Source organism: Lytechinus variegatus, chromosome 16 (genome assembly GCF_018143015.1).
Source record: "Lytechinus variegatus isolate NC3 chromosome 16, Lvar_3.0, whole genome shotgun sequence".
Classification (NCBI taxonomy): domain Eukaryota; kingdom Metazoa; phylum Echinodermata; class Echinoidea; order Temnopleuroida; family Toxopneustidae; genus Lytechinus; species Lytechinus variegatus.
In genome coordinates, this window is record NC_054755.1 from 22453990 (window position 1) to 22480538 (window position 26549).

The 26549-nt window shown below is 38.3% G+C and overlaps 2 protein-coding genes across 2 annotated transcripts; both read left to right on the forward strand.

Annotated features, from left to right (window-relative positions):
* Positions 1–2276: 2276 nt before the first annotated feature.
* Positions 2277–3455, forward strand: LOC121430147. The gene has a single exon (XM_041627426.1). The coding sequence runs from the start codon at positions 2328–2330 to the stop codon at positions 3081–3083; it is 756 nt and encodes a 251-aa protein (XP_041483360.1). The 5' UTR covers positions 2277–2327; the 3' UTR covers positions 3084–3455.
* A 12798-nt stretch (positions 3456–16253) lies between these two features.
* LOC121429906 (phospholipid scramblase 1-like) lies at positions 16254–24715 on the forward strand. Its single transcript, XM_041627167.1, has 8 exons — positions 16254–16355; positions 17723–17944; positions 20477–20551; positions 21524–21716; positions 22331–22442; positions 23382–23478; positions 24025–24083; positions 24561–24715. Exons 2-8 carry the CDS (start codon positions 17737–17739, stop codon positions 24585–24587), a joined length of 771 nt encoding a protein of 256 aa, XP_041483101.1. The 5' UTR covers positions 16254–16355; positions 17723–17736; the 3' UTR covers positions 24588–24715.
* The last annotated feature ends 1834 nt before the right edge of the window (positions 24716–26549 follow it).

Genomic DNA, 26549 nt, shown 5'->3' on the forward strand with positions numbered 1-26549 from the left:
TCAATAACTGTTTGTTGTTTACGTCGAATCAAGCTCGGGGATCGTCTACTATCAGAGTCTAATAATTTTATTAGGAACATTATTCCATACATTTCTCACAGTGGGCACACTGTACTTCTCGATATATATTCTGAGATCATTTTTTCCCAACATGAGGAGATACTTGTGATGTTCAAACTCGGGGACTTTAACTCTAAGACTGTTGTCACACCCTTTGTCATTTTGTTTTGACGGTATACACGTAATCATCATTACAGCGTATATATGATAGTTTTACGCTCATCTAAAACATTGTCAAACTCTGTCGCCATTGCATTCATTCTGCACAAAACAGATTTCAACGCGAATACTATATTTTCACCACTGAATTGTTCTGCAATATATTTAAAGAATGTATTAATGTAAGTTGCATTTATCACTTTGTTTGGTCTTTTTTTCATATGAATTATTATTATTACCCTAAACTCAAAGCGGTGTTACGATTCATCAGTCTGTTCATGGCACTATTCTTAATATTGAGAAGTAAATACACACCACACAGTCATGCTGTATGCGTGTATTTGCTTTCATGTATTAATATTGATCAGAAGCTATTGTTGCAAACCTATAGCTACCAGCTGACAAAAGGCATGCAGTAACGATATGACCCGGTCTATTTGGGGGTTTGTGTATACGCGTAGTATAGAATTGAAGGTAGACGTTGGTATTCATCACATTGGCATTTGATGCTGAGATATTGAAAATTTTATCTAAAAAAAAGAAAATTGAAAAGCATATGTTTAGTTTGATTACTTATGTAGTACAAAAATCCGCATACATTCGTAATTCCGAAGCTTCATTATTCCGAAGGTTCGGATATTCCGAAGGCTCGTTATTCCGAAGGTTCGTATTTCCGAAGGTTCGTAATTCCGAATGTTCGTTAGTCCGAAATCGAAATGAGGTTCGTAAGTCCGAATTACGTTCGTTAGTCCGAAAACGAAGTGAGGTTCGTAATTCCGAAGGTTCGTTAATCCGAAAACGAAATGAGGTTCGTAATTCCGAAGGTTGGTTAGTCTGAAAACTAAATGAATAACGAACCTTATTTCGTTTTCGGACTAACAAACCTTCGGAACATCGAACCTTATTTCGTTTTCGGATTATCGAACCTTCGGAATAACGCCACAAATGTTGGATTAACGAACCCTTTTACGTTTTCGGATTGACGAACATCGAGGTATAGGCAATTAACGTGTTTCGGAATTACGGACCTTCGGAATAAAGAACCTTCGGAATTGCGAACCTTCGGAATTTCGAAGTGTAATCTAAAAATCTGTGTACACGTTGAGTTGAATTTACCACCAACGTTCTTTGACACTTATAAATTTATCATAATAACACATCACTTATTCAAAATTAGAGCTAACCAGCTTAGTAATAGGCCCTCTATAGTGAATACAATGTATTTAGGATGAATACAATGTATTTACGTCTTTCGGATGGTGACGTTAAAGGTCGGTCCAGACGTAAATAATCATATCTGTCAAAACTCAAATACACACACATAGGCATAATGATATACGGGTTTTTAGAAAATGATGATATATAATTCTAATCATCAAACTATCCCCTCGCCTCTATGTCGGTTTATTTCCAATTCGTCTATTGCCAATTCGTTCAATAGCCAACTCGTCTACTATGGTCTACTTTGGTCTACAATCAGTTCGTCCACTCACACATGGTCTACTTTCATTTAGTCTTATGCCTTTCCATCTAATAACCAGTTGGTCCAATAGCCATTTAGTCCATATACCATGTGGTCTAATTAAACTATAGTGTTGATCGTGCAAAATTAATGAAAAGAAAATGGGTATTAGACCAACTGGTTATTAGAAGAAATGGTAATAGACGAACTGGTGATTAGATGAAGTGATGATTGGACCAAATGGTTGTTAGACGAAATTTTAAATTGATGGACAGAATGGCCTAAGATTTAATGGAGGTAGACCATGTGGTGAGTGGACGAATTGTCAGTGGACGAATTGGCAATTTACCTCACTGTCTGCCTATAGAGTATACTCTACTTTCTCCCTCTCTCCACTTTCTTTCTCTCACTCACTCTCTCTCTCTTCTCTCATTTACTCTCTCCTAATCCCACTCATCAATTGCTGTTATCATTTTACTTTTTAGCTGCCCCCTAAACATGCTAAAGCTCTCTCTTCTCTCCACTTTTTTCAGCAAGACAAATCATAAGATCTACAATTTTGTACACTTTTCATTACCCTTATCAACAGGACTACTAAACTGGGAATTCGAGAAGATGATGATATAATCTTGGCTTAGTTTCCAAGATGGATCGAGCTTTGGCACCTTCTCACGCTCCGGACAAATACGCCTACTGTGAGTGGGTGAGTTGTGAGGCCTACCTTGGCCACCAAACCCTCAAGGACACCGACTGCCGATCACCCGAAGACCTTGCCCGACTAGCAGCAGACCTTTACCGTCAGCATCTTCTACGAGGGCGCCAAAGCGGGCGAGAAGTCTACACCCGGGTCATTCCGCAGAATATCCGACTACGCGTAACAACTCAAATCGACGACGGCAGCCGAGAGGACATCCTTGATCAGGAGTTCGATACTGTCAACATCGCCAGGTGCTCCACCGGTCATGACCCATTTCCGCATGTCGTGGTCTTCGTACACTGCATCGGCGTCATCGCGTCGCAAGGAGACGACGTCGAGCGTCGACGGGATGGAGGTACATCCACATCCGAGCCTCATCTTGAGATGCGTTGCCATGGTATCGCTTGCGCCAACCCCTGGATCGCATCCCGTCTTGCCAGGACGATATCCTCAGCGTTCGAAGACTCGAGGACGCTGCCCATGCAGCCGCAGGCCGTGTTTCTGCCACAGGGGATGCAACAGAGCAGGAAGATCAGTCGGAACACTGTGAGTACCATAGCAGCTCCTCCTGCTTACCAATCAACAGCTCAAACCTTCGATCCGTCCAGAGGAAGTAGCCCTCGGGATCCCTTGGGCGCCGCAGGACATCACCAGACGCGTCGAAAGGATGAGAAGAAGGGTCTTCCCGAAGTGGGTGCTTGGTAAAATCAGGCCCACTGTGATAAACATTCTATTTCAACAATAGACGATGTGAAAGGTTGACGACTCTAATTTGCAAATCTTCGATTTGAAGATTGCTCATAGCATTTTTTGGGTGTTGTGTGATATTGCAGGCACCGAGAACATGTAGAAAGAATGAGGTAGCTACGTGCCTGGTAATTGAATAAAGACCACGTGATTTACTCTTCGATTTATACAGTGTAACAAAATAATACAAAAAAATCATAGATCGTTTACATTTTTACATATCATGGCTTGGTAATGTGATAGATTGTGTCAGTGGTGTACTAGTCTACAAATGTAGACCCACATCTGCAGTGTGTGTACCTCAGCTGATTCAACGAATCTGCATAGCAGACTAGGTCTACTGAGGCTGCAGAAGTGGCTCGCTTCGCTCGCCCTTTCAGGCTGGTTTGCTTCGCAACAGTAGCAGATCCCACCTCACGAGCCATTCAGAGTCTGCAGAGCAGACTAGTGGTGTACATAATTCGTCAAGCACCTAAAGGATGAGAAAGGGCTTCGCCGAGATGCTTTGTAAAATTAGAACCTAGTACCTGATCGATTTCAACAGTGTACATTCACCGAATGGCAATGCAAAATATTGACATGCAAAACATGGCTTGAAGATTACTTAATGTTTTGGTTAAACACCATACACTGGTAGTTTTCTCTTCAGTTAGCTTTGAAACATATGAAGGTACCTTCATGGGACGAGGATGAGCATAGCCTGATAATGTGAACGTTGCATCCATCATCTTTTATTAATTGCATGTTTGGTTATTCATCGTCTAAGCAGAAACATTATTTAGTTTTCGCAATCGCGTCGGGGACGGACTATACAACATAGAAAATCTGTTGTAAATGCCCGTCAAATCACAATGAACAGCTGAGAGGTCTTTGTCGAAAATGGGTAAAGCGGGAACAGCTGATCGCCGTGAGATTCTGAGATGAGGAATTGAAAATATGCCGGGGAAATGTGTAATTTGTCCATACTCTGGTACGAAACTGCTGTTATGATTACGATTTTTGACAAAGACTTCATTGTCATGAATGGCTTTTGACAATAGATTCTCTACGTTCCAGATAGCGTCTACATAGTGTTGCGAAAACTCCCTATCTGTTAGTTTTGCGATGCTCGACATTTTGCTTTGATCATGAAGCGACTTTTAATGAGATTCTCTGAAAAATTCAGGCATTGAGAAGAGATCTGTCAGAACAACGAACATTGTATAATTATGTGTTTGTTATCAATGATGAATTCAAACTCAGCTGACACCTACATGACGCTTCTTTACACGAAATAAAGGACAAGTCCACCCAAACAAAATCTTGATTTGAATAAAAAGAGAAAAATTGAACAAGCATAACACTGAAAATTTCATCAAAATCGGATGTAAAATAAGAAAGTTATAGCATTTTAAAGTTTCGCTTATTTTCAACAAAATAGTTATATGAACGAGCCAGTTACATCCAAATGAGAGAGTTGATGACATCACTCACTCACTATTTCTTTTGTATTATATTATATTAAATATTTTTATTCTTTTGTATTATATTATATGAAATATTAAATATTTTTATTTTCTCGTCATTGTCATGTGAAATGAAGTTTCATTCCTCCCTGAACACGTGGAATTCCATTATTTCAACATTTTGTGCTTCACGCAAGGAGGTCCTAATCGTCAAATTCATAAAAATTGAAATATTGTATAATTCAAACAATAAAAAACAAAAGAAATAGTGAGTGAGTGACACCATCGACTCTCTCATTGGATGTAACTAACTCGTTCGTATAACTATTTTGTTGAAAATAAGTGAAACTTTGAAATGTCATAACTTTCTTATTTTACATCCGATTTTGATGAAATTTTCAGCATTGTGCTTGTCTGATTTTTCTCTATTGATTCAAATCAACATTTTTCTGAGATGGACTTGACCTTTAAGTATAACCTTACCATCACGAAAATTTTTGTCAGAGGAATCTAATGGCACAGATTTGGTGGTGAAAATATTAACGTATTTTTTTCTTCTTTTCTTTTTATTTGTTTGTATTTGGTGTGGAGTGGAAACTGTTTCATGTAAACTCTCATTTTTGAGTGGCAGTGTCAATATTTCGACGAACTCTTCATCTGGCATTTATTCTAGGCGATCGAGGCAATATGGTGTTTCATTTATTTCTTAGCAAATGTGTCCTATTTTGTACAGTTGAATTAAGTATTATTTTCCGTGTGACGGACACGGAAAACCCTAAGATTAGCAGGATAAGACATCTATTGTGAACACAACTCCTATTTAAAATGTGCTATAATGAAGATTGTATTATAGTTTTAAAAGAATTATCTAGTTTCTGTTTTCGAAATGTTGCTTATTCCACCTTGCATAAAGTGTTTAATGCATAATAAACTGCAAACGAAAACTTATATTTCGTAGTCATTATTGCGGACGAGTACCTCTGTGAATTGCCATTATATTAGTCTTCTCAGTTACATATGTCATCTTCAGTGATGACATGGTAACATTCTTGCTTTCTGAATCCGTTCTATTACAGCTCAATATTCAGAAATCCAGAGTGGTATTGATTGATTTATATAATTTTACATTTTATGGAATTCTAAAAAGAAAGTTGACAAGGAGTGGTCATTAGGTGATTTCAAGTTTAGTGTTGACCTATTGGTGTTGTCAGGTCAAGTGTAACACGAGCATAAGAGCAAACATGAATAGAAGATGGTCCTGAAAAAAAGTGTTGAGCAGCCAATATTTTGATTTGGACTATTTGTATAAGCTCAGAATAGGTTTTGAAGCTAGGATACACAATCCAAATTGTGCTTTCTGCACCAACACATACATCAACTCCGGACTTGAAATTACCCATTGGAGCCGTTGCCGAAAGAGTTTCATTAAAACTTTAACCATAAAAAACAGTCACATGTCCGAATTATGCGCTTTCGATTGGTTTAAAATCAAGGTACAAGTGATTTCTGGAGCTGCGTTTGATTGCAAATCTTCCTGCAATGGACCTCACTCTAGCTACTGGGCCCTGATTAATAGGAAATTGCCGCAACTACTACGCAGACGCTCTTTGGAACGGTTGAGAATCTATTGTCAGATCCGTTTCTGACAATAAGCCTCATAACAGCAGTGTCTTTCTGGACAAACGACATATAGTACATGCAAGTTTTCGTCTATAATTGCGACTCTTAGGACTATCTGCAGCTGTTCCTCTTCACAATTTTTCGACTATGACCTGTACACTGTTTAATGTGAGTTGACAGGCATTTTCAATATAGATTCTCAACGTTCCAGACGTCGTCAGTGTAATGGTTGCAAAAATTCTACATTTTCTCATTTTCAGAGCACAAGCTGAGGTAAATCTTCTGAGTATGATCGTCAGATCTGATACAGGGTCCTCTTCGGAGTTATGCTATACACTCACACCGACAAAACAGACTCCAAATCAACTGATGATATGCCACTGGAATAACGAAATTGCTTATATTTTGTGGGGTGGGTGCTTCATAAAGCCGTTCATATGTTACAAGCGACTTTACGTACGACTGGTGGCCCTTTCTAGGAATATAATCAACGCCTCTGGAAATCTGATGTGTATCATTCACTTACCACAAGAAAGGATCCCCAGTTCGTAACTTACGAACAGCTTTATGAAACGCCTCCCTGGAGGCGGTTTTCGTTACTGTAACTGTAGCATTAACCACTAGCTCTCGCATCTCATTTGCTTTGATTACTAGTTACATCTCTGAGGCCCCTTGCCTTGCTTTATTTCCTTTTAATTAATAAATTAAACCTAATGCCAAATTAGATAATAATGCTCGGACATACACTGATGCGCTTAGCTGCAATTTCAGAAATGCAACTGGGACGCATTCTAAAACATAGTTACAACAATGAAAAATCTCCTGGAAGTGCGCGTAAATCACAATATACAGCTAAGAGGGCTTTGTCGAAAACTGGTGAACCGCGGCAGCTGATCGTCGCAAAACTTTTGAGCTGATGAAAAGTCGCAAATGTCGTTTGTTCAGAGTCACGAAGGATACTGCTGTTTCGATTCACAGTTTTCAAAAAAGACTTCGTTGTCATGAACTGCTTTGGACAATAGATTTTCTATGTTCCAGAAAGCGTCTGTGTAGTGGTTGCGAAACTGCCTATTAGATTAGCAGTTACAGCGCATTATCTCTAAATTAAATGTTTGAAGTTTTTTTTTTAGCTTTACGTACTTGTATTGGTGCATTGTATTGTTTTCTAGTACAACTTGGGTCTACCGTGGAAACACGTCTTTCTTGGCTTGAACTGTCACGGACCTTTTCTTACTTGGACATTGCCTCCTAATGTTTTGACCAACTCACACTTCCCTCTTTGACACTTACCCATGAACACATAAAAGATACAGGCTAAACCTATTCTTTAGCGGTTTTAAACGTATTCTATAAACAAAACATTAGTTGTCTAGATTTATTATTCTTCTTTCCATTTTCAAGACATGCTTAAAAATATCCGTTTTCTAGCGCAACTATTTCAAGACATGATTGAGTGTTACGACGCAAGTCACGCAGAAGCACCCTCTCACTCTAGAACCCCGGACAAGATGTCACCATTCTGACCTCCCAAATTAAAAGTAAATGATAATAGGTGAAATAAAATCGTAGACCCCTAACGAAAGATTAGCAATTGATCATGTGATTAGGATTTACAAATGATTATATTGATCACAAGTCATGTGTAATCCATCGTATGATTTGTTCGAGCAATCACCGAGTGACCTTTGTGTCACCACACCCTTTGTGCAACCCTTTTCAAATTAGTTTCTTGGGTCATCGCCTTTTCCATGATTCTATGGACGATCACAGTTTTCAAACATGTTTGCAGTAGTGTCTCTTCACGCCTTTGCAAGTCTCACGGTGTGCGTTCCTGGTCGCTCGCTGACACTTGGTGCAGCAGAAGAAAGCTTCATCGCAGGTGGCGCACATGATCAGGGGCTCACCGTTCGGTTGTTTCGTGTCTCCACAACCAAGGCAGAATTTGATCTTAAGCTGCGTCGTAGGCTGAAGGAAAAACGTGAAGACAACCAGTCAACAGAATACGTGGGATTGTGGATGGCCAACTAGAATAATTGGTGAATGGCATTTTAGGGATGCATTTCGTATAACGTTAACCCGTTCGTCATTAATCATTGACCCATTGACCAACTTGCCACGCCGTGAAAGATATCACCATTGGAATTCGTTCTTCTTAATATTTAAGATTTTTTGACACTCGGGTAGTTTTCTTTCTTCTACTTTTTGGTAACAAATTGAGGAAATCTTGTAATAAATGTATTAAAAAAACTAATCCAACTCACCTTGTCTGTCCGTCTGTTCCGCCTGCAGTGAACGATACGACGAACATTTCCTACTATTCGCGGACCTCGGCCCAATACTTTCTTGGTGTTCCCTCCTGCCGGGTTTGTCCTTGAACCCTCATCAGTGGACACAGTTTTCTGGTTTGTTGCTCCGACGTCTTTCTTACTTGGTGGCTCATCGTCTATTTGTGCATTATCATCGTTGATTGTCTTGCCAACTGACTTGGTTACTGTTCCGGGTTGACCATTTGTTTTATCGGGTTTTGTGGCCTTGGTGTCCACATCAGAAGCATGATTCCCTGGTAGATCAAGAACCTTCGAACCTTTAGAATTACTTTCACCTTGAGTTTTCATGCCGCATCCCGTATTCCCCAGTATTGAAAATTCCAGCTTTGTTTCTGTACTGGTAGTTTTTATTTCTCCGTGAGAAGCTTTACTCTCATCTGGATCGAGATCTGGATCGAGATACCGTTTCCTGCCTTTCAAGCTCTTAGAATCACTTTCTGCTAGAGTCTTTGTAGGTACCCCATCATTGTGTTCGTACACTTTAATCTGTTCTGATTCCTGTTTGGCTTCTGCATAGGCAGGAATAGGGCCTTTAGCCAAGAATTCAGCGGCTTTCAATTCTTTATTCTTCACGTTTTCTGAAGCATGTTTAGTACGTTCGCAGAATGCTTTACGAGATTCTGTATGGGCAGTTACAGCAACGGTTTCAACGTTTGCCTCAACTCGTTCTCCTGGTTCACTATCATTTTCTGGAAAATCGAATTCGATATATCGAATACCATCAAAATAAGGCTGAAATGGTCTCCGAGGGCAGAATTGAGCATTGAAAAGCATGGCAGGACGTTGTCGCTCCCAACGAATACGCTGAAATATTGTCATCAGATCTCTATCCAGCAGCCGGGTTACATTCAGTCCTCGGGTGTTTGATGCATTTGCCACTTGGAAATATTCCATAGAAGACCTCTTCATCTGAAGTAGAAGGTCAGCCAAAACGATCATGAAGCCGTTGAGGAAATCCCACGTCATGGGCTCCATCCACATGATTGCCAATCCGTCCATTACAAAATCTGTGACTGCCTCAGAGTGTAGATTTGGAACGAGAGGATGTTTGGGATGCTTTTTGGGTTGACTCAGCCTCTGCCGTTTGATGTTGATGAGTGACCTGCCCTGTTTAGAGAAAGGACCATTCTTTGAGATTGCTCTTTTCGGTTTATCATCAAATCCTCTGCCAGGCACTCCCCTGACCTGATTAAATAGGTGCAGTCGATATGGGCCGAGCTGTCTTGCTGCATCCTGACTAAATTTTGGATTAACTACATCTGAATTTAAGCGAAGGGCAACTGCACAGGTTTTTGCAATTAAACGTTCATTTAACTGGTCGACCTCACTGTTTGAAGCACTTGATTTACCAGGAGCATCGGCGCCAAATGAAGGTATGGGTTGTTTAGAAGATTTTGAAGGTAATAGATCTTTAACACCACCTTCTCCAGACGGTGTTGTTTTGCCAAGCCTTGCGGCTAACCTCCTGCCAAGGGCTTTTCTAGACTTCTCCAAACCTTGCCCTCGCCTTTTGCCAAGCGCCGTCGGATTCTTCTTTTCTCCACCATTTGGGGAAGCTTTATTCCGAGCCTCTTTTGATTTGTTACTCCGAGTTGGAGTTTCGTCTGTAGATTTATCTACCTTTTTACCATTGAAAACCACAGATCTTGAGATTTCTTTATCAGAAACAGGATGGAGAAGTTGGGTCTTCACATCGTCTTTATCACAGACAGGTACTTGTGCGTCACCTGTTGAGGAGTTCAGCAATGAATGAGTCAATGTTTTACCGTTCACCGGAAGCTTTAACAGGTTACTTGCCGCATTTGCTGTTTTGACGTGCTTGTCCTGCTTGGATCTGAGATACTTCCTTATGCTGTTGAGTTCTTTCTTCGCTTCTTCTACTTTTATTTCCAGTTCCGCCACGCTTGGAAGTTGCATCTCAAAAAGCTTTGGAATTACTGTCTCTTGTTTATTTTCTTGGGTCTCTTTCGTTTCGTCACTGACCAACTCGCCATCTGTTTGGCAAGAAGACTTAGGTTTTGTGGACTTGCTACTGGTGACTCGCTGTTCGGTTGTCTCTTGCGCATCTAAAGGTCCAACCTTTGTTTCGCCAGTTGCTGATTTCTGCATGACTTTATTCGGGTAGACAAGGTCTAGATGAAAGGTAGGTTTGTATGCTGGTGGAGAGGGGGCAAAAGATTGATGTCCTTGCTTTCTCGGATCCTTTTCCTTTTCACTCCAGTTTAAACGTTTGCTCCAAGCAGTTTTCATGTAAGATGCTTCTCCGATACTTGTAGAATCATATGACTTCTTTAGTTTCTTTGATCTGTCCTCACTTTTCTTTTCAAGATATCTCCTTCTGCGGATTGCTTGGGCTCTTCTAAACTTTACATAAGACGTCTTCTTATCAGCCGATCCTGAGACGGTTACTGTGTGCGGGGTGGTGGAATCTGACTTACAGAAAGATATCATGTCAGATGCGGCAGATCCCTCAGTGTCTTTATCTTGATGATTGCATGTTCCAGAATCTGTTAGGAGGACCTTGCTTGAACTGGAAGCAACATCTTCCATCATTTTTTTAATTGTAGAAAGGGCCGTTGTCATGGTTGGTCTGGATACTCCTGACGAGGCAAATTTCATTTTATTGTAACTTTGTCCATGGTGACTACATGTTGAATCAGGAGCCTCTATGTCTTCTGAAGCTCTTTGTCCTACTGTGAACATATCAACACGTTTCCTGTCTAACTCTGACATGATTCTGTTGCTTTGATGGCATTTTGTAATTTCATGGGCTGGTCTTGAGGTTAGAATGGGCTTCTGCCTTTCTGTTGGTGGTATGACTATCGCCATTTCAGTGATAAAATTACCTTCCGATATGGTGTTGGAAGGATTGACGTCATTACATGCTATTAATGTTTTCTTCTCTCTTATACTGAATTGGTCGCTATCATTTTCGGTGCTGAATGTTGCTTCCCCTCCTCCGTTTTTACTGTTAAGTTTGTCTGACCTTTTCTTAGAAACTTGATAAACTTCTACTTGTTTGTCAAGTGGCTGAACTTCCTGTGCATCTGTTGCAGGAAAGCCACCTCCAGATTCTTTACAGTTCTTCTGAAAATTGCTTGCATTGCTAGATGTCCTGGGAACTACGAGATCTTCAATAGGATAATCCTTCTCAACCTTTGGGTTGTTGTCTTCCAGTGCGGCATTGTCACCTCTTCCGTGTGACGAAGGTACACATTTTACTGCTTTGTCGAACATCGGAACTTCAGAAGTATTTACTCTGGTTACGTCTGGTTCATCCATTACAGCGCATAACATATGCCCCTCTCCTTGTGGACATGGTGTAGAAGAGACTTCATCAACAAAGTGGACACTTTGGCTTGTGGAGTACTGGGAGGCGATACCCTTTCTCTTTGTCCTTGCCCTCCCCGGTGTGAGTTTCTTCTCCGACTTGGTGTCTTTCCCGGAACGAGAAGATGGAAGCGGGGCATCTACGAATGCTTCCTCGATTTCGAAGTCAGCACCACTATCCGGTGACTCAGAGAATCTTGCAAATCCTAGATCGGAGTCCGAGGATGATGATTCGTCACCCAGGAGCGCATCAATGATGAATCGTACCAGACCTGGCTTCTTCCTGTGGCTTGGTTTATCTTCCAAGCTCTGTTTAGGGATATGGAAAATCATTAGACAAGAAGATGGTTGATAGATGCCACGTTATAAGTCGGCAGAGGAGGTGGGTGTTGGATAACCAGATTTAGATCCTTATTTTACAGTATGTGTATGTCCCAAATTGTAACTTAAATGTATATTATCAGATTGTCTGGCTTTGAAAGAGTTGTCAAAACATGTTACCCACAACAAAATCACAAATATTCCCGAGACGTTAGACGAGGGCAATACGGTTAAATGCGAACGTTCATTATGTGTTCCCCGAAAGAAGTATTATACCCCCTACCTAATTCGAGTCATGGAATATTAGTTACAAAGCTTCATTCGGTACAGTGTTGCGGGTTGGGGATTGTAATTGGGAACGTTATATAACAATATGGAATATATAGAGATGGATGTTTAAGGTTTTAGCATGTTCGGTTTTTAAACCTGATGTGCAGATAGCAGATTTGTCTAATCTGAATCCTCCGTTGTCTTCGGCACTTCCGTTTTGTCCTATGTTACACAACCCTGAACCTGTGCTTTTAAGGCGACCGCACACCTTACGATTGGTCTGCGACTCGATTTTAGAATAAAATGTAGTAGAATTTGGTGCTAATATTGAGACTTGGAATACCTTACCGTATAATGTTCTAAATCATCGTACGAATACCTATGTTCAAATCTGTGACTATGCTATCATCCTTCTTAGAATAAAAGTGAAATTAATATCTAGTCGTAATGACGTCATATCAGTCGTACGACTGGCTACGATTTGAAACGAATTTGGCCTTTACTCCAAAATAAAGGCTTGCAATTTTTCAAAATGGTTATATTATTATTTTTTAAATTAATTTTAACCTCAAATAAAATGATGTTCCATTCACATCTTCCGTGAGGAAAATGCGATTTGTTCCAAAATCGGATCGCGAACAGTCGTAAGGTGTGCGGTGGCCTTTAGATATTCATTGTGTGTGTGTTTTGAGGGTGTATGTGCGTGTGTGAGAGGGTGTGTGTAAAAAATTGATAAAACCAAAGCTTTAGACCTGAGTTGAATCAAACTGATTTGGTCTCTGGCATCATAATAATGTAGAGAAACCTATTTGCCGAAATCCTCAAAAAACTTAAAAACGAGGCTGGGAATATGATGGTTTTATAACAGGGATTTCGCAATGACCAATGTCCATATTATAATATTATAATCGTGATTGTCAATTACTTTTTTAAAAAATAAATAAGCATGCAATTCATCACTAGAAACGTCAATTTATACAATACACCGTATGTACACGTTTTTAGGATCATGAAACAATACTCATTTGTAGTTTTGGGGCTCGCTTTTATTCCAGGGATGGACTATGGGGGAAGGGGCTTGGAAAACAATCGCCCCTCCCCCTCATTCCCCAACAAGTCCCACTTCAAAGGGGAGAGATGATTGAATAAAGTAAAGGAAAAGAAAATGGGCGATATATTAGGTTTGCCCCAAATAGGGCCTGGGGCCCATAAGCCATTATTCAGCCCGCTCATTACGTAATGTTGGGCTCATTACAGCACTGGACTATCGAGAATATTGATGAGGAATATCAGCATCTTCGCAGTCATCCTTATTCATTATTTTCATTCATTTTCACACGCTCTTTGAATAGATCTAGGTCTAGGCCTAGTAGGAATTGTATATTTATACTTTTCATTCAAAATGTGGTTGAGACTAAAAGATGAGGCTTTTTAAAGAACCAACAACCGCGACCACCATTGTCAATGTCATCATTAGCCAACTTCTTCCACCATATCATCATTATCATCTAACTACAATCACCACCAACATCATCATGATTGCCACATTATTACCACAACCATCACAACTGCTGTACCCATGCAGTTGTTGTGTGTCCGGACAGGTTGTGTGTCCGGTCAATCATTTTTTGAAAGTCATTTGGAAAATTTACAAGGGAAGTTTTATCAGTTTTTCTTCTTCTTCCTATATAAGTAGGATGGGGGGTCGGGTGTCCGGACACTTTATAATTTTGAAGCCTTCTTTTTTGTCTTTGGATTACACTAAAAATATGAATTCAATAGCTGTAATCATCTTATATTTTATTCTCTACAATATTTCCTAACATTTTGTACTAAAAATTGATGAAACTTCACTTTTCCCAAATGACTTTCTAAAATTGATCGTCCGTACACACAACCTGTCCGGACACACAACAACTGGGTATAACCCAATATCAATTTACCTTAAAGCTGATTTCACTATCCGAAACCTTTGGTCGAATTTTGCTTGAAGATCCAACTCCCATGACGATCCTCTTCACAAGAAAGCCTCGACAAGACGGTTCCTAAACCTCATACATGACAGAGTTCAGTTCCATTCAATCATCTATAGGTTGGCCTAGATCTACATTGGTCCTTGTTTCAAAATATTTTTCATCACTGGTGTCAGCTCACTTTTTGCCTTGTGCACGTACGTGCGTGTGTGTGTCATACTTTGTTTACCTTTATGACGCGCACTTAATCGTCACCAAGTAACAGGTGTTTTCTATTATTACGTCATTACTTCTACCAAATCATTCGCGCGTATGAGTTATTTTTAGAACGCGCAGTAACAGGGGAAATTCCCTAACGTTGTTAAATGTCTTACAGCTCAACGAGGGAATTCACTCTTGCAGTCTGGCGAGCGTTTCGTATTTTTTTCATCCGACAAGTTGTCAAATCTGATAACTATATCCTTGATTTTAATTGCCTGAGATATCATGGTAACTGTCGGATAAGTCGTCCGATAAGTCCTTTCATAAAACGTTTATTGTTTTTTTTTGTGGCTTAGTTTTAGAATGCAAATTTTATGTAGGATACTCGCACGTCTTTCTGGCTCTTCGTTTCTGACTTAATGGAACTAAATTTGTCCAAAGTTAATACATAGGCCTACATAATGACCAAAAAAATAGAGTTAGGCCAATGCCTAAGTAAGGTCTTGAAATAAACAAAACGTTGCGACTTGACGGAAAGACTTTATTATTGAGATTAATATCCTAAGCTAAATTAATGATTGATACTCTGTCTGCAGAGAGTGGTGTAATGGGTCAATAACAAATAACGGTAACCTGAAACATGAAGCAACATTTTCTGAAAATTTGCAAGTGAGCCAAGGTTGTGATTAAACAAGACAATACCATTTTTATTGGGTTTTCCCCTTTCTTTTTGGGGAACAGCCCTCACTCCCTCCAACTTTTAAGAGCGATATGAACATAAAGTTGAAAAGACGAGCAAACACCTCTGTCAATACGTGTTGTGATAATAAAATGTTTTATTTATGTAAGAATTATAGCGACATCAAGTCAATAACACAAATGTTTCGGAGATACCCAATACCAGTTTAATATATATAGATGTTGGAGAATATTGGAGGTTTTCTGTGTGCTGGTTCCATCTTTTCGGTCATAACGTAATTTAACCGTTCATAGAAATAATCAATTTTGTTCGCGAGGTTCATGTACGATCCCCCCCCCCCCCTATCCTCCATCATTCTACGTTTTCTTTATATAGGGTGGTTTTTATTTTTTAAATGAATTCAAACTTGGGCGCATAGAAGTTCTATCCTTTTATTTAATTCGTCGAAATGTCAACTAATCATAATGAATGTCATATCGAATTGGGTCTCGTTTAGTTCAATATTTTAATTTATTGACATTCTTGGAAGTGTTGAACCGATCACCTGGGAAACCGCATAACGCTTTCACGAAGAATTCAATACGAATGATAAAAAACAAACACGGTTGACAATAGTTTTAAATTTGCACAGTTCGAAATGTTTTATCAGGGTCCGTTTCGAAACACGTACATAACCCGACATAAATTACTTTTGACTCTGTATTTTCCAGCACTAAATCTCATCATCTAGATGCAGTATTCTGGAGGCAGTCTTAATCCTACTTAATGCATTTTGAGCGGGGAAACGTGCATAATCGGAGCTGAAAATGGATGAAAACTTATAACGGAAATCGACTTTGGATAAGTTATTTTGGAGGACTTTGTGTATTTTCAAAATACCTGAGTTATTCAGTGCATGTGGGAAAATAACTTTGTAACCTGGTGGATTTGTGTGAAGTTACAGCGGAGAGAACTTTTTTTTTTTAGAAATTGCTGTATTTATAAACCACGACGCAACGGAAATAAGGAATTTTAGGATTCAACGTGATTACATTCATTTTCAGGTTCATAACATTGAATCATTTTTGCCCCCGCCAGATTTGATTTTCACTCTTTAATCATTTACTAATCATGGGTGTCTTGTAACCCATCTATCTAAGTATATATCTATCATATATGTTTATATATCTATCTATATATATATCTATATCAATCTTTTTTTTCTGTCTATCGATATAGGCCTACGTATGATACATATTTTTATATCTGTCTCTACATTTATTTATCGGTCTAGCTGTCTATTCATCTGACTATTCGAGAATTCAAGACTTTTATTCATATCACTTCCCATCGACTATAATGCAAATTAATATAAATCAGATTCAAATTGAAGGATGAACATATTTATAATAACATTAACGGTGATTGCAAGAAAAACTTAAGATTTCAAATGAAAAATATGTACGCAACTCTTTCTACAAAAGACTACCTGCAGTTTCATAAATTATTGATAAAAACTCTTCTTTCAATATATGACCTTGGAAAAATATTAGTGTTTGGCTATTGTGGAAGGGCCGTGGAAGTGCCGTGGTGTAGCGGTTCTGACTCTCGCCTTGTAATTAGAGGGTCGTGTGTTCGAATCCCACCATGGCCTAGCGTCCTTTGGCAAGGCGTTAATCCACACTTTGCCACTCCCAGGTGCGAAATGGGTACCGGGTAGGATGCGAAAGCCTATATGTAGTATGCCTAGCAATTCAGTCTTGGAACTCTTGTTGGAATGCTCCCCAGGGAGTGGAGAAGGTGCATACACTGTATGCGGGCATGCAAGGATGCATATGTTTATAACTGATTTCATTGTTGATTTTTTTTTAAAGATATATATGACTCATGATTTTGTTAAGTTAATGGAAAAAAGTGAAAATATGAAGTGTAAAGTATTATATATTATTTGAAATGTTAAATTGAAATGTTATGTTCATGAAATCAGAATAAAAACATTATTCAAAAAAAAAAAAAAAAAAGGATCCGATGACCGGGGCAATAATATATCTGTAAAGCGCTTAGGACGTCGTTCCGATGTGTTTAGCGCTATAAATGCGGAATATTATTATTATTATTATCATTGTGGAAGGTATATACTATATAGCTGTCATTGATATAAGAGTTGTCATCTAGGGATGGGGCAACGAGGAAGGGAAACTGATTCTTTTGAATTTTTGAGAAGTGAAAAAGGGGAAGGGGGCAGGAAGTAAAATAGGGAAAGAAAAAAGAGACCATAAGAAGGGAGTTTGTTTCTTTTTACTCTAAAAGATAAACATTGTCATGAATGGCGTCTTCTTTTGCCTCCCCCCCTCCCACTTTCAAATAAAATTGTCCGGAAGGCGCCCCAGCTGTCATAAATCATTAATTCATGCATATTGCTTATGAGTAGGAGAATATTTCAAAATGGATGCAACGACAAATGGAGGTCGCTCAGCCATCGTCACGAAACAGCCGGAGAGAGATGATGATTCGATTGAGTTACGTAACTGGGCAACGCCCTCCCCTTCCAATAGAGTTTCTGCATCAGATCAGAACAGGATGATACAGAGAGCCCTGCAAGATCTTCAAGGTGTGAACGAGGTTCACATCAGACAGACGCTGGAAACAATCGGTAAGGGCGTTAAGACCATTTAAACATATTTTATTCCCTTCTTCAAGTGACATCATAATAAACCTATCATCATCATCATCATCATAATCATCATCATCATTGATAATAATTACACAACTTTGGAAGTGAAGAAAATAATTTTATACTTTTACAAGGTACCAGTAATTTAAAAAGCAAAGACTTTATGAATATGTTTATATACATATAAGACAGGGGCCGCGGAAGCGGGGGACTAGGGTGGCTTCAGCCCCCCCCCCACTTTTTTCCAAAGCCGTGTATAAAATGGTAAAAATGACCATATGATTGTGATTTTTTTGCATGGTCACCCCCCCCCCCTACTTTTGGCTCAGCCCCCCACTTTGAAAAAGGTTTATAATTTACTTCAATCAATATGAATTGTATTTTCGTACTTTCCCTTCAATGAAAGAAAGATTAAGATTTTTTTTTAATGACAGATTGTATTGTTCTTTTTTCTTCACCCCCGCACCAACAGATATGGTACCAAGTCCAGGTGTATTTTTAACGTACTTCCCAAGGGGGCATTGGTGCCCCTCCTACTATTTCAAGTAGTAGATAAGATGAAGAGAAAAAGAAAGCTAGGGAAGGAAAAGAGAAGAGTATAAAAAGGAGAGATCTGAAAATTAAATAAACTTTTAAAATGAAAACCTTTTTATCTATTAGCCATGGTATTTAGAAAATGGTATCATTTAGTCTTCTTTTTTTCGCTTTCTTTACCTTTTCTCTCCCGTTTTTTTTTCTCTTTTTGTTCTTGATCGAGGAAATTTGAGAGAAATTGACCCCCCCCCCGTCGAGGCTTTACACCAGCGTTCTTCTCTTTTCGCTTTCTTTACCTTTTCTCTCCCTTACTTTTCTCTTTTTGTTCTTAATCAAGGAACTTTTGGGAGCAATTGACCACCCTGTCCCCCCCCCCCCCATAGAGGCTCTGCGCCTGCGTTTTCACGATCAAATCATTTAAAATAATAATTTATAACCTTGCCTTCACCATTTTTTAATCACTGAATGTCTTGCCAGCTAGAATTCTCCTTCTGTGTTATTTTGAACATGCACATTGGTTAAGCAAAAGCGTCGTGTTACTTGGTAACGGGCACTTTATTTGATTAAGAGGTGATTCAATAGAATTAACACCCATTGTTATCAAATAACGCGACCAATGCCTAAGAAATGAAATATATTAGATTTGTTAGCATACCATCATTTTCCTCCTAGAAAAATAAATAGAAATCGTAAATTTACTTTGCTATTATTGCTCTGTTGTAATTTGTAAGCCACTGGCGTACAGATGGGGGGAGGGTGGGGCTTGAAGGTCTCTTGCCCCCCCCCCCCCAAAAATTTTCGCGACTAAGAAAAAAAACAGAAAAAGGTAATAAAGGAAAGAGAGACAAAGGTAATTATTTTCTGAATATTATGTCAAAATCTATCACAAAATTAAAGTAATAAAAATGTAAATTTTTGCTCGCTCGCTCGCTTCCCTTGCTCCCAACTCTAGATAAATTTTACGCGATATGGGATATCTATACCCCCCCTCCCTCTCCTCAAAATTTTGGCTCATTATACGACACTGTATAGTAAGCAACCACAAAAAGCGCGTTTTAACATACGATGAAAACGTTGCCATATACAAATTAACTGAAACACAATCTGGGCTTTAGCCCGCCTCCTTTTTCTTTTGTGTGACTGCGACATAAGGCTATAGACTAAGGCTTTGAATCTTTGAAAATAGAATTTAGCATAATCATGAAAATGTCTGCCAGAAAATCGTGGGCGAATATTATTCGAACTGTTCCAGATTGTCATATTTTGCAAAAAAGCCATAATATTTTGAAAAATTCACATCGAAGGGATTCTAAACAAGGAAATTCTGAACATCAAATCTTATGATCTAATAATTCATTCTAGGATTTTCCAAAAGGGGGGCAAAAAATCCAAGAAAGTCTAGTCTTGTTTTGCTGACATATTTTTCTTCAAAGAAATAAAAGTGTTTTGGAAACCGCTACATTATGATTTAATAATTCATTCTAGGATTTTCCAAAAGGGGGGCAAAAAAAGTCTTCAACCATAAATATTTATTAATTTGTTAAATTATTAAGGGGGCACTTCCCCTAGATCAGTTGTGACTCGTAAGGGGGGCTGCATGGGGTACGTCCCCTGCATGACTTGTGACTCGTGGAGGGGGGGGGGGCAGTCTGCCCCCCCCCCCTAGGTATGCTAGTCCCAGAATCTTTCCCGACGCTTATTCATCAAGACATTTGTTTATTTGAGGCGGATACGAAAAATTCATCACATCATGCTTGTAAGAAGAAAATATTGAAACATTCAAACAAAAAAGAACGCTTATAATGTTCTTAACCACTATAACACAGCCGCATTCTAAAGATTCACAGGAAGCATATGCGCCGTCATATCATATTGGTTAAAATTGAAATTACATGATTTTTTTTTAAATCCCAATAGCCCTGGCATAATGGCCATCATTTTGCACATTTTCTTTCTCTATAAATCTTGCATTTGCAGGTTCAAGTTGCACCGGAAGTAATTCCTACCACATAGTGACCAAACAGGGTGACGTATTGCTCAATGCTTTTGAAGGTTAGAATTCCAATGTTATTACTCTTTAATGAATTCTAGAATTTTAAAGCAATTTCGTCTAAATAAATGGACTTTATGAAATAAAAAGTGTTCTTCCTGACATGAATAAGGACAGAGAAAATCTATATCATAACCCAGTCGAACCATTTCACTCTAAAAATGAAATGTTTAATTAACATCACTTTTAAAAGGTTGGAGGATAGTGACAACCTTTTCTAAATGCTACATGTACTACTTTAAAATTCTTCGACTTAACACTTAAAATGTTGGATTCAGCTATGTGCAAAGTTGGATAACATTTAGAAAGGGTTGGTTCTCCTCCAACATTTGAAATGTTAGAGTTAATCTTTCATTTTAAAGCGTTTTCGGCACATTGAAGAAAGCTGTCACAGTCTACCTAAAAAGTTTTCCTGACATCATTACTACAAAACTTCTAGTATTTACGGTAGGATCGAGGTAAAAGGTAAAACTTGGTATTTCTGCCGACCACGGTTCTGCGAAAAAACTCATGGATATGTATTTCTGCTGAAGACTTTCAAAAACTACACACACCAAAACTTTGAGATAAAAGGGAAGGGAATGACAGAAATATTACCGGTAGGTTTAATGGCTTTGGAAAAAAAAACATAGAATACATGAGCCTGCAGAAATTGACAGAAATTCATATATATTTATTTTCATTGATATTAATGAATGGAATAATTATGATCTCCCTTTTAAGTTAATCACAAAACAAATTGGAACTCGTAATAAGTGGAAGGAACTAGAGCGTTGCTGATGTTGTCACCATTAATAGATAACCTTGAAAATCCCCCCCCCCCCTCGATCCCCTTCAATTCTTTGCGTGTGGGATGGGTTACACCTCATCGTATCTGGCTTTCTGGTTGAACTTACGCTTTTATTTTAATTCTCAATTCAATCTCACTCGACCCCCCCCCCCCCCCCCCCACCCCCATTGCAATAAACTTCCAGAGACAACTTGTTGTAGCCGATGTTGGTGTGGCCCAGCCCGCTCTTTTCGAATGACGATACACAACGCGGAGAGTGAGGAAATATTACAGGTAGTGCGCCCTCATCGGTGTGATGCATGTTGCTGTCCCTGCTGTCTCATGAAGTCCATGGTTCAAACGCCGCGTGGCTATGTTCTCGGTTACACCAAACAAACGTAAAACATTTTTTAAATACATCATTTCTTATATTAAAAATTATGATAATGATATGAAAATTATATCATTCCGTTACTTTTATGTTATTTCTTGCAGTTTAGAAATAAAGTTTTGACATTGGTCCCATTCTTGTAGAAAAGGTGGAATGTAAAATTCCGGAGTATATTTTCCGAATATTTTACTATTATCATTTAAAACGATTAAAGTTGTGTTCACGTATAGGTTCTAATATGAACATTCAATTTAAAGTCTAAAGCTCACTTGAATAGTTTTGACATATGTCTGTCCTTAAAGTAATCAGATAATAGGCGGAAATTAGGACTCCCTCTCAAATTGAATTTAGTATCAACCCTTCAGAAGTAAATGTTTCAAAAGTTAGTACGCCTATAGATTTATGAGTAAGCTAAGTTTAAAAGATCTTTCCAGAAATAGAAATACCTATTATTTCAACATTCTGTAAAGTTTCTTCATAAACAACATTTTATTTACGCGCTATTAGTTACCTGCTAATAGAAAGCGAGGCCTATTTCACAATAATTTGCTCTTCTAAAAAGTAGGATTGCTCACATTGCTGGTAATAACATTATTAAATGTTATTATTCATATACTATAGGTGGTCGCTATGTGGGGCAGACTTCTCTATAATCAATCGTAACGACAATCGTATTGCTGATATGGAATCACCGTGTTGTCCGTGTAGATGTTTTACTAATATCGACATACCGGTAATTATTCAGTCAAGTATTAATATCAGGATGGTGCCAGGAGATTTTGATATGGGGTATAACCACTAGAATTTCGTCGGATGTCACATTAATTAAAGTTACGTCCATCTAAAGTTAAGATGGAAAAAGAAGAGTATTGCAGGCAAAGATATATGATAGCGGGGAAAGACAAGATAGCTGTGACGTCATATCTTTTCTATTAATTTAATTATCGGTGTATTTTGAGAGTAACCCCACAAATTCCTATTTTTGTCGACCTAATCTTTTGTCTTGATCCCCCCCCCCTGCTCACCCTCCATATCTTTCTCTCTCTTCTTTTCTCTCTTTTTTTTCATTAGGGCCTATAAAATCTTAAAGCACTGTATAGGGAGGCAGTTGCCCCCTATCCTTGTCGCGCCTTAAATCAATGCGGCGGATTCAGGTAAGGGCAACCCCCCCCCCCATTTGAGACCCATGAGAAAAATAATTGTTTTCTTAGTGGAAAATGTCGTTCATACGCAAGTGAGGAAAAAAAATTGCTAATAAGTGAAGACTTGGGGTAGATTAGATTTTTTTCTGAACGAAATCCCCCATTTACTTTAGAAAATCCTGGATCCGCCCCTGTCAATAATCGAACCATCCTCTCATCTTTATTTCCTCATTTCATCTCTTACTTTTTTTGTTCCCTTTTTCTCATCACTAGCATAATCACCCCCCCCCCCTATAGCGTCATACCTGCAAATATTATTTCAGTTTCAAACGTTTTGACAATTACTTACACTAAATGATCATCATTCTTTTTTATCCAAATGCTTTCGATCGAAACAATAACACCAACAGTTTTGTTTACTGTCGTATTTCTATCTATTTTCTGTCCTAATTTAAATGATGTAAATCATTCACCAAAGCTGTTTCTTTTTAATCATCTTCAATACATTTTTCTTCCTTTTTATCTGACAGATCCTGTCTAGTGGTGGTGAGGAGGGCTCAGTCTCAAAACGTTGGGGAGGGCGAAAACACAACACAAACATGGACCATGAATTCTTCGTTCTAAAATGTAAGTATAAGAATACTTCAATCGTTTGTTTAATGTCTTTCATATATTTCCCTTCTCATCAACAACAGTTATATACTTTTCAAATTCACAGATGACAAAATATAAGTTGGTGAGAACCAGGATGAGACGAGTAATTTTGAATTGGGACCTGAATAGCTCGCGAACAAATAAATTGGAGAACATGTTACCAGGGCAACCGGGAGCAGGCGGACAGGTGCTAGATGATGGGACGCACGGACGCAATCCAGATGTTATTATGTTTTTTTACTGTGATAAATATTTTTCGCTAAGATATGGCCCACAGACAAAACTTTTGCCTAAATTTTCATGATTATATCGGTTAATGATTAAAGAAGAGAGAGGGAAAAAATTGTATCAACCATCTCCATATACTCTTTATTCATATTGTGCATTCCATTCTCCGCTCCCGCCTCCTCTTTCTCTCTTTCATCTTCTTCTCCCCCTTTATCTCCCTCTCCCTTCCCTCCTTTCTCTCTCCCTCTCAAATTAATGAAATTTCTCATTACATTCTGAATTATTTCCCAGTCCCTGCAGGCTCCGATCTTCAAACCAAAGGAATACTTCTGGGGTCGGCATTCCTCGTCGTAAGTGGGCTCTAATTCATTTAATTTTTTTTCTGGCGGGGTGGGGGCGTTTAACTATAAAAAAAAACGGACCTTGTCTCTAGGAATGAACCCTGTAATGGCTGTTCACGGATGAACTTGGGAAATTATATTTCAGAGCTTTTCATGGGCTTTTATTTCGGCCCTCTACCTTTCATAGGGTGTAGTCTAAGCCCCTCTCTTCCATAGTTCACCCCCCCCCCCCTGTTTAACTTCTCTGGATATATCATATAACCTGGCGGGTGTTTCATAAAGCCGTTCATGAGTTAAGAGCGACTTTAAGAACTGGTGAACCTTTCTGGCATGCTATATAATCACCAATGAACATTTAATGGTGAATATCATTTACCACAAGGATCGCCAGTCATTCTTAAAGTCACTTGTAACTTACGAACAGCTTCATGAAACGGCCCCCAGCTTCATTTAAAAGTTCTCTCTCTCTCTTTTTATTCTTAACAGGATTACATGTTCTTTGAGATGACATGAAGAAGGTGAAATGACTACAGCGACAAAAAAAAACAGAAAAGCAATTTCTCCACTATAAAAGAAATAAAGGAACAAATCAAATTCAACTTTGAAATGTTGGGCATGCATGCTTCATATCTAGGCTTTTGGAGAAACCCATCTCGAGAGGCAAAATTGCCATGTGTGTTTATCTTCTTCTTTATTTAGTCACTTGGTTTAACTTCAAATAGAGTTGGTTTTATATTTGCGATTGAAGTATTTTTAAAATATTCTAATGGCTTCCATCATACATTATCTTGTACATACTTCCATTTGCTTTCATTTTGTACACTAAATGTAAATATATTTGTGATAATTTTAAGCAGTAATCAAATACATGTAGAAAAAATCCCACAATAAACACAAAAGTGACATTTTCATCTTGGGATTATGCAGTCTGTATTTCTTAAACAAACATACTGTTAAGGTTAAACAATTTACAATATTGTTACATTCTCTCATGTTTATATACAGTTTATACACTTGCAAGTTCTACAAAGATATTAGCAATTGTTAATGCATAAAACATAGAAATGCATATAAACTTGGAAATAAAATGTTTCAAAAGAACATAAATACATGTCATGGAGTGATATTGAGTTGAAGTTTTTAGTTTGGAAGTAGAAATGGTGATATAATATGGATATAGCCTTCAAAAACCAAGGTGGTATTTTACTAAGTATGACTCAATGTCATGGGAGGTGCCAACACACACATAATATTACGTGTAATCTCATTGATGGATACAAGTAGTGCACATCACCTGTGCATGCTTTGATCAATGTGTTAATAATACCAAACACGACTGGCAATTCAAGAGGTTGAAATGGTTTGACACATTGGCCTGTATTCTGCAGTCAGATTTAATTTAGAAGTCTGTGCTAAAATTATGGGAGCCAAAAACTCAAAAATTATGTTTACATGGTATATTTCATATGTTTACTGTTTTGTTTCCATTTGCTTTCATAATGAAGAAAAACACTTCAGTTATCATTCCCAGCAGTTATGAATTATTTGAGTGTCATATGAATTAATAAACTGAACATGTACCAATAAAGATTTGTGCCCCAATGGGCTATCCACAACTCTAAACGGGCCATAAATTTTCCATAAATTAAGCCTAAACTTAGAAATGGTTTAAGTTAGTCTGGTTAAAAATGCAGGCCACAGGGACAGGCTAATCTCAAAAAATGCATTTGGTCAATAGAGCTAACTCTTGGATTCCTGCAGGCCAAATCAAGATTGTAATATAATGCAAACAGATTTTCATCACTTAGAGAAAAATCACAGGATTTATGCAAGGGCATGCAAGGGCAAACAAGGCCAACATCAAGCATGATCATTGTAGCAACTATAACTTACGAGATATCGATACTCAAACTTGCCCTGGAATGCTACATGTACATGTATGTTTAAAGAGTTTTACAAGTAAAGGATAAGGTTCTGTTGAAAAAAAAAAGGTTTTTAATCTGGATCAAGTCACGATTCTATTCTTAACTTTTTGGGGGGTCCAGAAGAGAGAATTAAGAAACATATTGCATTATATTGTCCCCACCTGTTCCAATTCTTATACAAATGCCAATCAAAAAAGTATCACAAATTGTGCAATGTACAAATATAATGACCACATGGAGCGGTGCTGTTTTATGATTTTGATGCCGGATGAATACACGCCTAAGTTATTCAATGTGTAATCTCATTAAAGATAATATGATAGAGGCCATCCTCTTAACATGATGATCTGACCAAAGTGTCATTTTTGACCCGTCTAATTCTTTATTTCCCAATAGACTTTGTACAGGAGTCACCCTGTTCCAGTAATGATAACAGGCATTTACATGTATAAAGCGCCATCTATCTAGAAAGAATCTATTCTGAGGCGTATTGTTTATCATTATTATTACCCCGGCTTGAGCTTTAGCAGTAGGCAATGGGTAAAGCCAT